The 13167-nt window shown below is 44.0% G+C and overlaps 1 protein-coding gene across 2 annotated transcripts; it reads right to left on the bottom strand.

Annotated features, from left to right (window-relative positions):
• Positions 1–8779: 8779 nt before the first annotated feature.
• Positions 8780–11125, bottom strand: LOC124026217 (fish-egg lectin-like). Of its 2 annotated transcripts, XM_046339330.1 has the most exons (6): positions 10964–11125; positions 10817–10886; positions 10467–10700; positions 10071–10288; positions 9819–9937; positions 8780–9226 (listed from the first exon to the last, which is right to left on the bottom strand). In XM_046339330.1, exons 2-6 carry the CDS (start codon positions 10869–10871, stop codon positions 9085–9087), a joined length of 768 nt encoding a protein of 255 aa, XP_046195286.1. In that variant the 5' UTR covers positions 10872–10886; positions 10964–11125; the 3' UTR covers positions 8780–9084. The 2 variants fall into 2 exon arrangements, with proteins under 2 accessions (XP_046195286.1, XP_046195285.1); XM_046339329.1 differs by lacking the exon at positions 10964–11125 and having other exon boundaries at positions 10817–10935.
• Between the last annotated feature and the right edge of the window lie 2042 nt (positions 11126–13167).

The raw sequence follows: 13167 nt of genomic DNA, 5'->3' as shown, positions 1-13167 counted from the left end.
CCCCTACCTAACTGCTGTTGCCCCCTACCTAACTGATGTTGCCCCCTACCTAACCGCTGTTGCCCCCTACCTAACCGCTGCTGCCCCTACCTAACCGCTGTTGCCCCTACCTAACTGCTGTTGCCCCTACCTAACTGCTGTTGCCCCCTACCTAACTGCTGTTGCCCCCTACCTAACTGATGTTGCCCCCTACCTAACTGATGTTGCCCCCTACCTAACTGATATTGCCCCCTACCTAACTGAAGTTGCCCCCTACCTAACTGATGTTGCCCCCTACCTAACTGATGTTGCCCCCTACCTAACTGATGTTGCCCCCAACCTAACTGATGTTGCCCCCTACCTAACTGATGTTGCCCCTACCTAACTGATGTTGCCCCCTACCTAACTGATGTTGCCCCCTACCTAACTGATGTTGCCCCCTACCTAACTGATGTTGCCCCCAACCTAACTGATGTTGCCCCCTACCTAACTGATGTTGCCCCCTACCTAACTGATGTTGCCCCTACCTAACTGATGTTGCCCCCCTACCTAACTGATGTTGCCCCCTACCTAACTGATGTTGCCCCCTACCTAACTGATGTTGCCCCCTAACAAACTGATGTTGCCCCCTAACAAACTGATGTTGCCTACTACCTAACTGATGTTGCCCCCTACCTAACTGCTGCTGCCCCACTACCTAACTGCTGCTGCCCCTACCTAACTGGTGTTGCCCCCTACCTAACTGCTGCTGCCCCTACCTAACTGCTGCTGCCCCTACCTAACTGCTGCTGCCCCTACCTAACTGCTGTTGCCCCCTACCTAACTGCTGTTGCCCCCTACCTAACTGCTGCTGCCCCTACCTAACTGCTGCTGCCCCTACCTAACTGCTGCTGCCCCCTACCTAACTGCTGCTGCCCCCTACCTAACTGCTGTTGCCCCACTACCTAACTGCTGTTGCCCCACTACCTAACTGCTGCTGCCCCCTACCTAACTGCTGTTGCCCCCTACCTAACTGCTGCTGCCCCCTACCTAACTGCTGTTGCCCCCTACCTAACTGATGTTGCCCCCTACCTAACTGCTGTTGCCCCACTACCTAACTGCTGCTGCCCCCTACCTAACTGCTGCTGCCCCCTACCTAACTGTTGTTGCCCCCTACCAAACTGCTGCTGCCCCCTACCTAACTGATGTCTGCCCCCTACCTAACTGATGTTGCCCCCTATCTAACTGCTGTTGCCCCCTACCTAACTGCTGCTGCCCCTACCTAACTGATGTTGCCCCCTATCTAACTGATGTTGCCCCCTACCTAACTGCTGTTGCCCCCTACCTAACTGATGTTGCCCCCTACCTAACTGCTGTTGCCCCCTACCTAACTGCTGTTGCCCCCTACCTAACTGCTGCTGCCCCCTACCTAACTGCTGCTGCCCCCTACCTAACTGCTGTTGCCCCCTACCTAACTGATGTTGCCCCCTACCTAACTGATGTTGCCCCCTACCTAACTGATGTTGCCCCCTACCTAACTGCTGTTGCCCCCTACCTAACTGATGTTGCCCCTACCTAACTGATGTTGCCCCCTACCTAACTGCTGTTGCCCCCTACCTAACTGCTGCTGCCCCTACCTAACTGCTGCTGCCCCCTACCTAACTGCTGCTGCCCCCTACCTAACTGCTGTTGCCCCTACCTAACTGCTGCTGCCCCCTACCTAACTGCTGCTGCCCCCTACCTAACTGCTGTTGCCCCTACCTAACTGCTGCTGCCCCTACCTAACTGCTGTTGCCCCACTACCTAACTGCTGTTGCCCCACTACCTAACTGCTGCTGCCCCCTACCTAACTGCTGTTGCCCCCTACCTAACTGCTGCTGCCCCTACCTAACTGCTGTTGCCCCCTACCTAACTGATGTTGCCCCCTACCTAACTGCTGTTGCCCCACTACCTAACTGCTGCTGCCCCTACCTAACTGTTGTTGCCCCTACCAAACTGCTGCTGCCCCCTACCTAACTGATGTCGCCCCCTACCTAACTGATGTTGCCCCTACCTAACTGCTGCTGCCCCCTACCTAACTGATGTTGCCCCCTACCTAACTGATGTTGCCCCTACCTAACTGATGTTGCCCCCTACCTAACTGCTGTTGCCCCCTACCTAACTGATGTTGCCCCCCTACCTAACTGCTGTTGCCCCTACCTAACTGCTGCTGCCCCTACCTAACTGCTGCTGCCCCTATCTAACTGCTGTTGCCCCCTGCCTAACTGCTGCTGCCCCCTACCTAACTGATGTTGCCCCCTATCTAACTGATGTTGCCCCCTACCTAACTGCTGTTGCCCCTACCTAACTGATGTTGCCCCCTACCTAACTGCTGTTGCCCCCTACCTAACTGCTGCTGCCCCTACCTAACTGCTGCTGCCCCTACCTAACTGCTGCTGCCCCTACCTAACTGCTGTTGCCCCCTACCTAACTGCTGCTGCCCCCTACCTAACTGCTGCTGCCCCTATCTAACTGCTGTTGCCCCTACCTAACTGATGTTGCCCCTACCTAACCCTGCCCCCTAACTGATGTTGCCCCCTACCTAACTGCTGTTGCCCCTACCTAACTGATGTTGCCCCCTACCTAACTGCTGTTGCCCCCTACCTAACTGCTGTTGCCCCCTACCTAACTGCTGCCCCTACCTAACTGCCCCTACCTAACTGCTGTTGCCCCCTACCTAACTGATGTTGCCCCTACCTAACTGATGTTGCCCCCTACCTAACTGATGTTGCCCCCTACCTAACTGCTGTTGCCCCCTACCTAACTGATGTTGCCCCCTACCTAACTGATGTTGCCCCCTACCTAACTGCTGTTGCCCCCTACCTAACTGCTGCTGCCCCCTACCTAACTGCTGCCCCTACCTAACTGCTGCCCCCTACCTAACTGCTGTTGCCCCCTACCTAACTGCTGTTGCCCCCTACCTAACTGCTGTTGCCCCCTACCTAACTGCTGTTGCCCCCTACCTAACTGCTGTTGCCCCCTACCTAACTGCTGTTGCCCCCTACCTAACTGCTGTTGCCCCCTACCTAACTGCTGTTGCCCCCTACCTAACTGCTGTTGCCCCCTACCTAACTGCTGTTGCCCCCTACCTAACTGCTGTTGCCCCTACCTAACTGCTACCTAACTGCTGTTGCCCCCTACCTAACTGCTGTTGCCCCCTACCTAACTGCTGCTGCCCCCTACCTAACTGATGTTGCCCCCTACCTAACTGCTGTTGCCCCCCTACCTAAATGCTGTTTTGTCAATCTCAGTATCATGTTGAAATGGATTGGAATGTTATAACTATTTCTCAAGGCACAACAAGACTGTGGCTTCTATGAAAGCTGTTCTGAGTAACCACAGACCAGATAAACAGATACAACAATCTCACTAGTCTAGACAGGGCAAACCTGTTTTCACGATTACTGTTAGTTCCATTTATAGTACAAAAAAAATCACTAGTCAATATGCAGAAACAGTTTGCGATCCATTGAAAAGCTAATGTACTCAGATTACTTGTATTTTTTGAACACATCATCAACTGCATATGCGCCACGAACCCTGTTGTTTTGACAAGTGGCATTTGATCAGATCGAACACAACTGACAAATCCGGTGAATAATTTGTTTATCACTGGTTAGAAGAGAATTTGCTAAAGACAGTCATCTACATTTTAGAGTGTCGGATGGAGATTCAGGGAAGGAAACCAACTCTGTTGCTTTTCATTTAACCACAATGAATCACAACCCTACAGGGGATATCAACATTGATAAGAGTTGTCTGTTATTTCAGTGGTAGCACACTGGGAAATATGTTAATGAGATATGTATTTGTCATGTTTTGTCATATATTGTCTTGTCCTTGTGCTTTCCCTTCTGTTCGTTTCCCCCTGCTGGTCTTATTAGGTTCGTTCCCTTTTTCTATCCCTCTCTCTCCCCCTCCCTCTCTCTCTTCTCTCTATCGTTCCGTTCCTGCTCCCAGCTGTTCATCATTCTCCTAACTCACTCATTTACTCTTTTCACACCTGTTCCCTATTTTGCCCTCTGATTAGAGCCCTATTTCTCCCCTTGTTTTCCGCTTCTGTCCTTGTCGGATCCTTGTATGATGTTCGCTGTTCTGTGTCCTTGTCTCGCCCTGTCGTGTTTTGTCTCCTTCAGATGCTGCGTGAGAGCAGGTGTCTTAGTCTGCTACGGTCGGTGCCTTCCTGAAGCAACCTGCAGTCAATGGTCGAGTCTCCAGTCTGTCCTCGTTACTACGAGTGGATTTAAGTTTTTTCCTGTTTTGTTTTCTTCTTGATTTTTCCAGGATTATTACTTTTGTCATATACTGGAATAAAGACTCTGTTTTCGTTAAGTCGCTTTTGGGTCCTCATTCACCAGCATAACAGTATTTTCAGCCAACCTAGATTTGTAAAGTTATCAGTCTCAGCAAATTATACTCTGTTTGATCAACTCAGCTCTCTGTGTTGCAAAGGCAAACTTCAATATTTAGGTTCATAATTGTTTTACATAGAGCAGAAATCATTGGGTTGATGGAGAATTCCATGTCAGCCATGTCAGCCATATCGAAGCTTACTGGACTTTTTCCAAATGAAATGTTTTGAAGTGTACATTTAGGTAAGATGTTTATGTCGTGTCTGTGACTGAACTATTTGAACATTGATTAATGACTAGTTATGTGATGCCTATTATGCTGCGTAGTTATGGGATGCTGATTGCTCATCTAACATTGAACTACGAACATTGGAACATTGACTGAGTGCCTAGTTATTGGACACTGATGGTAGATTGAGCTATGATCATGATGTAATATGAGAGATGATGAGCTGTGACAAGGATTGCATTCTCAAATGCCTTGTTCATACAGAATGATGGATGTTTTTGCCCACTACTATTTATTCTCAATGTGTGCACTGCATGGTGAAACCGACTGGAGACGACCCAAAGACGACCCAGGTCGTAGGTCACGTGCTTCATGCTCATCAGGGATTGACATTAAAGTCTGAAAGGCACCTGCCCATCGGGCAAGTCAGGAGTATTTTTTGGTTAACTGAAGATTGGATCACTTGCCTGAAAATGTAAATGAGCTGCTCACACTCAGAATTGCCTTTTAACTACACATAGGGGTGAAACAAAAACCTCATGTAATTCTGCCCAAAAACAATTACAATTGCTCTCAACCAGTGGCACATGGGCTTTTTAGGTGAGCACTGATGTCGCCCTGTGATAAGGCAGGGGTACAAAATATTTTGCATGTTCATTCCCAGCGGCCCCTCTGTTGGCATCGCTGTGGCGCTCCACCAAAATAAATTATACCGCATGTTAGAGACATGACAAATGAATGGCGAATGAACTTGAAAAATAATGGTATAGCCTACACTCAAATACGATGTGGTTCAACTAGAACATTGACATTTTGCCAAGGCAGAGATGAGTGGCTGACCCCGAAACGCGCGGCAACAGCAGTGGATGTATAAATTCTTCCCTGGTGACAGTAGCCAAATTTGACATGAAACTTTTTGGTGTTTTGTGAAAAAGATGTCTCTTTCCACTCACCACTATTTGGAAGCTGGAAATATCTTGCAAGTGGATAAACATGTGCGGGTGGCCTATGGAGGAGCCCTTTGAAATTATAGTTTGACAATCAGATGAAAACATTGTTTGTTCCACAGTAAAAGGTAACATATTTGTTAAACATATAAGTTAAACAAAAAATATTTTTGACTAGGCCCACAGAGATCCTTAGGGACTGTATATGTAATTCTATGATTAAGCCCATAAAAAATGTTGGTTCACGCACTTGATCCCGTACCTGGATATAGTATATGGTAGAAATAGTATGTAGCCTTTTCTGTAGCCTACAGGCAGGAGATAAAATGTATGACACAACAGCCTGTTTTACAAACGGTGGCTCTAACACATTATTTATACATTTCCTTTGATGGCCTACATGGTACTCTACACCCTAGTAAGCACTGGCCGACGCCAATTTTATTTTTAATTTATTTTACCTTTATTTAACCAGGCAAGTCAGTTAAGAACAAATTCTTATTTTCAATGACAGCCTAGGAACATCCGTAGCTCCATATAACTCTCTCTCTCTCTGTGTCTGTCTGTCTGTGGTGATTTAAAGAAGAGTGAAGTTAAGGACTCATTACATTGCTGAATTTATCTGAAATAACATCTGAATTTCTGGCGGTGTCCATTTTGAAAGTACTAAAGGAATAGGCCTACCTCGTCGCAGATCGTTTGCTAATGATCAGAACAAACATTATGAATTTACTGAACATAAATGTAATAATGTTTGTGTGTGGTTCAAAAGCCTAAACTCATGTCGGTATTGTCATGTATTGTCATATTATGTCTTGTTCCTGTTCTTTCTCTTCACTCCGTCTCTGTCTGCTGGTCGTATTAGGTTACCTTCTCTTCCTCTCCTTCCCCCAGCTGTTCCTCATGTTCTCTAACTACCTCGTTCACCCTTTTCCCACCTGTTCCCTTTTTCCCTCTGATTAGGTCTCTATTTCTCTCTCTGTTCCTGCTTCTGTCTTTGTCAGATTCTCGTTTGAGTTTCTCATGCCAGAACCAAACTATCGTCTCGTTTGCTTCACCCTTGTCCTGTCGGAATCTGCCTGTTCATCTGATGCTACGTGTGATCAGGTACCTCTGTCCTCTACGACCCACGCCTACCCAGAGAGACCAGCAGTCTGTCGCCGCTCACCCAGCTATTCTCCTCTGCTGCTAAGAAGGGGACTCTAACCCAGCTATTCTCCTCTGCTGCTAAGAAGGGGACTCTAACCCAGCTATTCTCCTCTGCTGCTAAGAAGGAGACTCTCACCCAGCTATTCTCCTCTGCTGTTAAGAAGGGGACTCTTCTGTAAATATCAGAAGGACTTTATGATTCATTTGTCGCCCTCTCTGCGGGTTGTCTATTTTGCCATTATATACATCTGAAGAGGATCTATGTCTTCCCTGTGTTTTGACATTAAAGGACTCTGTATTTGTTAAACCGCTTTTGGGTCCTCACTCACGTGCATAACAGGCATTCACTATTATTGACGCAGAATGTGATTATTGAGTTACACAAATCCACAAGGAATCCGTAGAAACCATATTTATTTAAGCAAGTCTGCCATACAGCTGTTTTTATAAAATGCAGTGAATTATGCCAAATTAACTGTATTGCTGCCAGATGATGCACAGCCTGGTCTCATAAACATAAGTCTGGGACAATCAACTTAGTATGATATGTTAGGTTTGGTTTGACACATGATTACTTAAGTCTGGGTGGATGGGTGGGTGTATAACGCGTTTGAATCTCATCACGGCTAGCTTTAGCAATTTAGCTAATTAGCTACTGCAACTATTTATTATTTATTAGGAACTTCACAACTACTTAACATGTTAGCTAACCCTTCCCCTAACCTTAACCCTTTAACCTAACTCCTAAACTTAATCCCTAACCTAGCCTATCTAACATTAGCTGTCAAGCTAACGTTAGCCAGCTAACCAGAATATGTAACATAATGTACGCTTTGCAAGTTCGTAACATATAATACAAATGATAATTCGTAACATATCGTATGAAAATGGTAATGGACATCCACAAATGAATACGAAATACGAAATGTAACATATCATACTAAATAGTGGTCTCAGATTTACATACAGAATACTAATTACTCTGAGACCAGGTTGCCAGGCTCCGCTGATAGTCAGGTGTATTGGTGGTAAGGATTCACTCCATGGTGCAGAAAGGAAAGCTCTGCTGTCTGCATAGCTTTATGTAGGCCCTAACGGTATGTGGGCACTGTCTGTCACTCTTATACTGCAATTAATGGATTACATTACATTTAAGTCATTTAGCAGACGCTCTTATCCAGAGCGACTTACAAATTGGTGCATTCACCTTATGACATCCAGTAGAACAGTCACTTTACAATAGTGCAGGTTTGTTTAATGCAGTGGTGTAAAGTACTTAAGTAAAAATACTTTAATGTACTACTAAGTCATTTTTTTGGTATTTATTTTACCTTTATTTAACCAGGCAAGTCAGTTAACAAATTCTTATTTTCAATGACGGCCTAGGAACAGTGGGTTAACTGCCTGTTCAGGGGCAGAACGACAGATTTGTACCTTGTCAGCTCGGGTGTTTGAACTTGCAACCTTCCGGTTCTAGTCCAACACTCTAACCACAAGGCTACCCTGCCGCCCCTATCTGTACTTTACAATTTATATTTTTGCCAACTTGTACTTTTACTTCACTACATTCCTAAAAAAAAAAAAATGTACTTTTTACTCCATACATATTCTCTGGCACCCAAAAGTAAATGGTTCGATTCACACCCTTATCAGAGAACATCCCTGGTCATCCTTACTGCCTCTGATCTGGTACTCATTAAACACACATGCATTGTTTATAAATGTTGTCTGAGTGTTAGAGTATGCCCCTAGCGATCTGTACATTTTTTTATTGTGTCGTCTGGTTTACTTAAAATAAGGAAGTTTTACTTTTACTTTTGATACTTATCTATATTTTAGCTATTCTATTTACTAGTAGTATTTTACTTGGTGACTTTCACTTGAGTCATTTCCTATTAAGGCATCTTTACTTTTACTCAAGTATGACAATGAAGTACTTTTTCCACCACTGGTTTAAGGTTGTGTTGTGTAGTGGCTTTGCTGGAATGTATCTCAAACAATTTGTTGAGTTTCCCGCACCAAGATGTACATGCTAAAATCGTCACTGGCAGAGCAAACAAAAATCCCCCTGTTCAATATGAAAAAAAGAGACACGGAAATTACAATAGCCTCAAACTGAATGCTTTATTTTTTTTACAGGAAATGGTTATATAATGAGATAATAAGCATTAAAAAGGATTCCATCCATCTCTATGAATAACCTCTGAAGCAAGATCATTAAGATCAGTGATTACTATTGACAGAGATGAAGTACTGAAAAGTATAGTTAGTAGTAGGTTTTAGAATGAAGGATTCCTTACAACTAATGTTGGGCATTCTCAAGCAGAAGGCTGTTCCAGAAAGAGAGATCAATGAGTTAGCAAGTGAACTTTAGACAGATCCCGAACGGCATTTAGACGCAGAGGAGAGGCTAAGGTGTGCACACCATGGTGACTCCAGACTTGGAGATGACCCAAAGACGGCCCAGGTCATAGGTCACGTGGCCCATGTGCATGGACATTGGGATATTGCTCCATCCGGTGCCCTCTGGTTTACTGGCTGTGATGCCGTTTCTGTGTTGAAGAAAGGGTTGAGGTTCATGTTTTAAAGCTTATCCATTATTTTAAGTACATCCATTTTTGGACTGTAATAATTGAATATAACCATAGATTTTTGAAAAATATAACTTCTGCCTCTTGAGCTTTATTCAACCACATCAGAAGCTAAAATGTAAGCTTTTCCTCAATTGTTTGTAAACAAACAATGTATAGCTTTAAAAAACATGTTACATTTAAAAAAAACAAATAATTGATCTGTCTTTGCATCCGTAGCTCCATGTATGAATTTGAGAGTGGTTACATTTCTCTAACTACATTCCTCAGCTGTTTACCAAAACAAGTGGTGGGGTGTCTGGGAAGTTGTTGTTTTTATCCCAAACTGTAGCTATACAGGACATCCCACTTTTACATACTTCATCTTACAATGTCTACACATGTCTTTATAAGTCCTATAAGTTTAGATCTGGTTATATTTGACTGATTTTATTTATGTATCTACAGTATTTTACTAGTTGTGTAAAGAGCTTCACAAAGCATGTACAGTAAGGATAATAATTATAATTAAAGGTATACCATTATTATACACATAGTTCAGTAGTAACCTTACCTGGTATAAACATGGCCTACAGAGTTGACCCCAAAGACACTACCATCAGTTGCCACCTCAATCATGGAAAGCTTGCCGTCAATGTGACTCCACCCGTTGTTTTGACAGTCTTGATTCAGCTGGAAACAAACAGATTCAATCAGTGTTTTAGGACAATTACAACAGATATAATATGAAACAGTTTTAGAATAACTGACACTCTCCATCCTCTACTACTATACTCCAGCTCTCACACTCTTTCCCAGATCTTACACTCATTAAGAAGATATCATCATTCTTGTTGACTGCCCAGCACCCAAAGGGTCCACAGCTGTAGTACTTCACAGCTCCTGGCAATCCTGTCCATGGAAGAGGTGAGCCTGAACCCTTGTAGCCAACTGTGGCACTACGTGTCAGACAGAATGGAGTATCGTCCATGTTGGCCCCCACAATAAACTGTTCACCTCCAGCATCCAACTGCTTCAGAAGGCCTGAAGACCACAAAGACAGACAGACAGACGGACAAGCAAATAAGGAGCACATATCTGTGAGTACTGCCAAATAACCTACACGTTTACAATTTAAAATGTTTTCAACAGCCTGATGGTATCAGGAAAGCTAAGAAGCAGGTGTCGTCTGGATGAATATTGAGTAATTCTCTCCACTAACCTGCAGCTTGCACCCAGTTACCAGCCACAAACTTGTAGATTGCATAGTCCTTGTTGACACCCCAGATCCCTGCTGGTCCTACAGTGATATGCTTCAGGGAACCAGGCAGGCGGATCCATTTATCACCTACCAGGTAGTAGGGGATTTGACTTGTGTCCGTAGCAACCACTTGTCCCAGTCCTGCATCGATCTGCATCAGATTCTTGATGTTTACTACCTCCTGACAGTCCCAGGCTTTGGAGACAAAGACATGAGTCGAGCACACAGACAACAAGGAGGATGACATTATGGAGTGAACTTGATGATCAATTTCAAGTTGATCAAGCATGTTTCAGATGATGGTTACTTACCATGACTGATGGTCAGGAGACAGAGGACCAATAGGACGGCTGCAGTGACTCTCATGATGTCTCTGTAGATCTACAGTATACGATTAGTTGTACACCAGACTTCAATTGTCCCCTTGCAAGACTGAGCTTTTATAGCCCTGCACATACCTTTAACCAATGATGGCTTCCTGTTCCACCTGTTTAACAAAGACTTGAGGGTGTCCGGTGTCCGTCAGAGAGAAGGTGTCACGCCCTGGTCGAAGTATGTATGTTTGTCTTCATTTATTTGGTCAGGCCAGGGTGTGACATGGGTTTATTTTGTGGTTTGTTTTTGTATTGGGGTTTTAGTAGGTATTGGGATTGTGGCTGAGTAGGGTTGTCTAGGAAAGTCTATGGTTGCCTTGAGGCGGTTCTTAATCAGAGGCAGGTGATTTTCATTGTCTCTGATTGGGAACCATATTGAGGCAACCATATTCTTTGAGTGTTTTGTGGGTGGATGTTCCTGTCTTTGTTATCACAAGATAGACTGTATAGGTTTTCACGGTCCGGTTATTGTTTTGTATTGTTAGTGTTTATTCTTCACTAAACATGTATCGAATTATCCATGCTGCATTTTGGTCCGATCCTTGTTCCACCTCTTCGTCAGAGGAGGAGATAGAAGAGAACCGTTACAGAAGGGTTGTGTTATTGTCACCTGATGACAAAGATCATTCCTTTGTTCTTCTCATGTTTTCTGTGTTTACATTTTATTTTGTCCTTGTCTCTTTTTTTTAACTGTCATTTTTATTCAGACATTTGGAACAACACAAACAAATAAACATAACATTTAAAACTATACATTTCAAAAATAAGTAGCAAAGACCAATAGAAACAAATTGTAGTGTATAAATACAAATACAAAAGAGACTTGAATTGTTACACTATTAACCTATTTCTAACAAAAAACACACAAATAAAGCTAAATTTCACAAATCCTGTATCACACCAAATACATATATAGAATAACACACTTATAAAGAAGAGAACCGGATTATTGCACTTCAAACAAGAAACACACAAACTAAATGTCACCACTAATTGCATTAGTACTGTACAAAGTTAGAGGTGCGCTATTTGATAGATTCCCCAACTCTGCCTACCACGGGCTTCCAGTGGGGAGACCGGAGGTCAACCCCCCCCTCCCATCTCCTACTTCTGAGAGGTTTACCTTCCCAGGAAGTAGCCTGCCTAGCTCACAAACTAGAATCAGTGAACCCACTCTGACAAAGTTAAGTGACTTGAAAATGAGCGATAGAAAACCATTGCGCAAATTTCACCATTCCGAATATGATTGTTTTTGTTTTTTGTGCGGGCGCCCCGTGCCGCCCCCAGCAGGATGCCGCCCTAGGCGGCTGCCCATGTCGCCTATACCTAAATCCACCACTGTATGTATGGGGGACAGAGGAAGGGTCAACCCCCTATTATTTCACACAGTGAGGCAATATCATTTATGTGATTTGTTAAGCCACATTTTACTTCCACTACTTACGCAACAACTATATTGTAGTTAATTCATTGTTATTAATTTGTAAAACATTTCAGATTTGTTTTTTTACTTTATGGAGTATTCATGGATTATTTTGTGTAGATCAATGACAAAAACAATACAATTAAATCTATTTCAAGCCCACTTTGTAACACAACAAAATGGAGGTGTAGACTGTCTTTAGGCCTGTATGTTTGCTATGTCAACCTACAGTACATCACAAGCGCTGTGTGATCAATAATTGAGGTGTAGAGTATTCACGTGTGTAAAAATGGCGGCCTCCTCTGCTGAGAAAAACAGCCTAGACCAGGAAGAGCCTGTTGAGGATGCTGGTGACCAGCCTTTGCTTAGTTTCCGTGGTCTCTTTGTTGTCTTTTTGTGATGACCAGACTTCAGTGTGTTTTTGATGGTGACCAACATAAGCCAGTCACCAGAATCAAGTCACGTCATGCTGGCTTGAAAAGGGATGTTGTGAACTTTTGTTCTCACAATATGCATCCAGAATGACTTCCAGGGTTAGAAATATCACTAAATACGACCCAAACTGTTGTACGTGATCAGACCAGCTTGACCAGCTTCGTCACCAGTATAACAGCATCACCATTATAAGCTTGTATGTTTCCAAAATACAGTGAAGGTTTGTCACCAGCAAAACCAGCTAGACCATGCTGGTCAGACCAGCTAGAGCATGATGTCTACCACCTGCTGTCTACCACCTGGCTCTTGACGGCACAAAACGACATCTACACACACAATACCCCATAACGACAAAGCAATATTTTTTTTATGGCTGGGGGCAGTATTGAGTAGCTTGGATGAATAAGGTGCCCAGAGGTGCCCAGAGTAA

The sequence above is a fragment of the Oncorhynchus gorbuscha genome, unplaced genomic scaffold, assembly GCF_021184085.1.
Source record: "Oncorhynchus gorbuscha isolate QuinsamMale2020 ecotype Even-year unplaced genomic scaffold, OgorEven_v1.0 Un_scaffold_2648, whole genome shotgun sequence".
NCBI classification, from domain to species: domain Eukaryota; kingdom Metazoa; phylum Chordata; class Actinopteri; order Salmoniformes; family Salmonidae; genus Oncorhynchus; species Oncorhynchus gorbuscha.
The sequence above is the reverse complement of the archived record's forward strand: the minus strand, read 5'-3'. Positions and strand labels throughout refer to the sequence as shown.

Coding starts and splice junctions, on each gene's coding strand:
- LOC124026217 (XM_046339330.1), bottom strand. CDS start 10,871: ATGAGAGTCACTGCAGCCGTCCTATTGGTCCTCTGTCTCCTGACCATC. Junction 10,701..10,816: donor TCTCCTGACCATCAGTCATG/GTAAGTAACCAT, acceptor TTGTCTCCAAAG/CCTGGGACTGTCAGGAGGTA. Junction 9,938..10,070: donor ATGATATCTTCTTAATGAGT/GTAAGATCTGGG, acceptor GTTTGTTTCCAG/CTGAATCAAGACTGTCAAAA.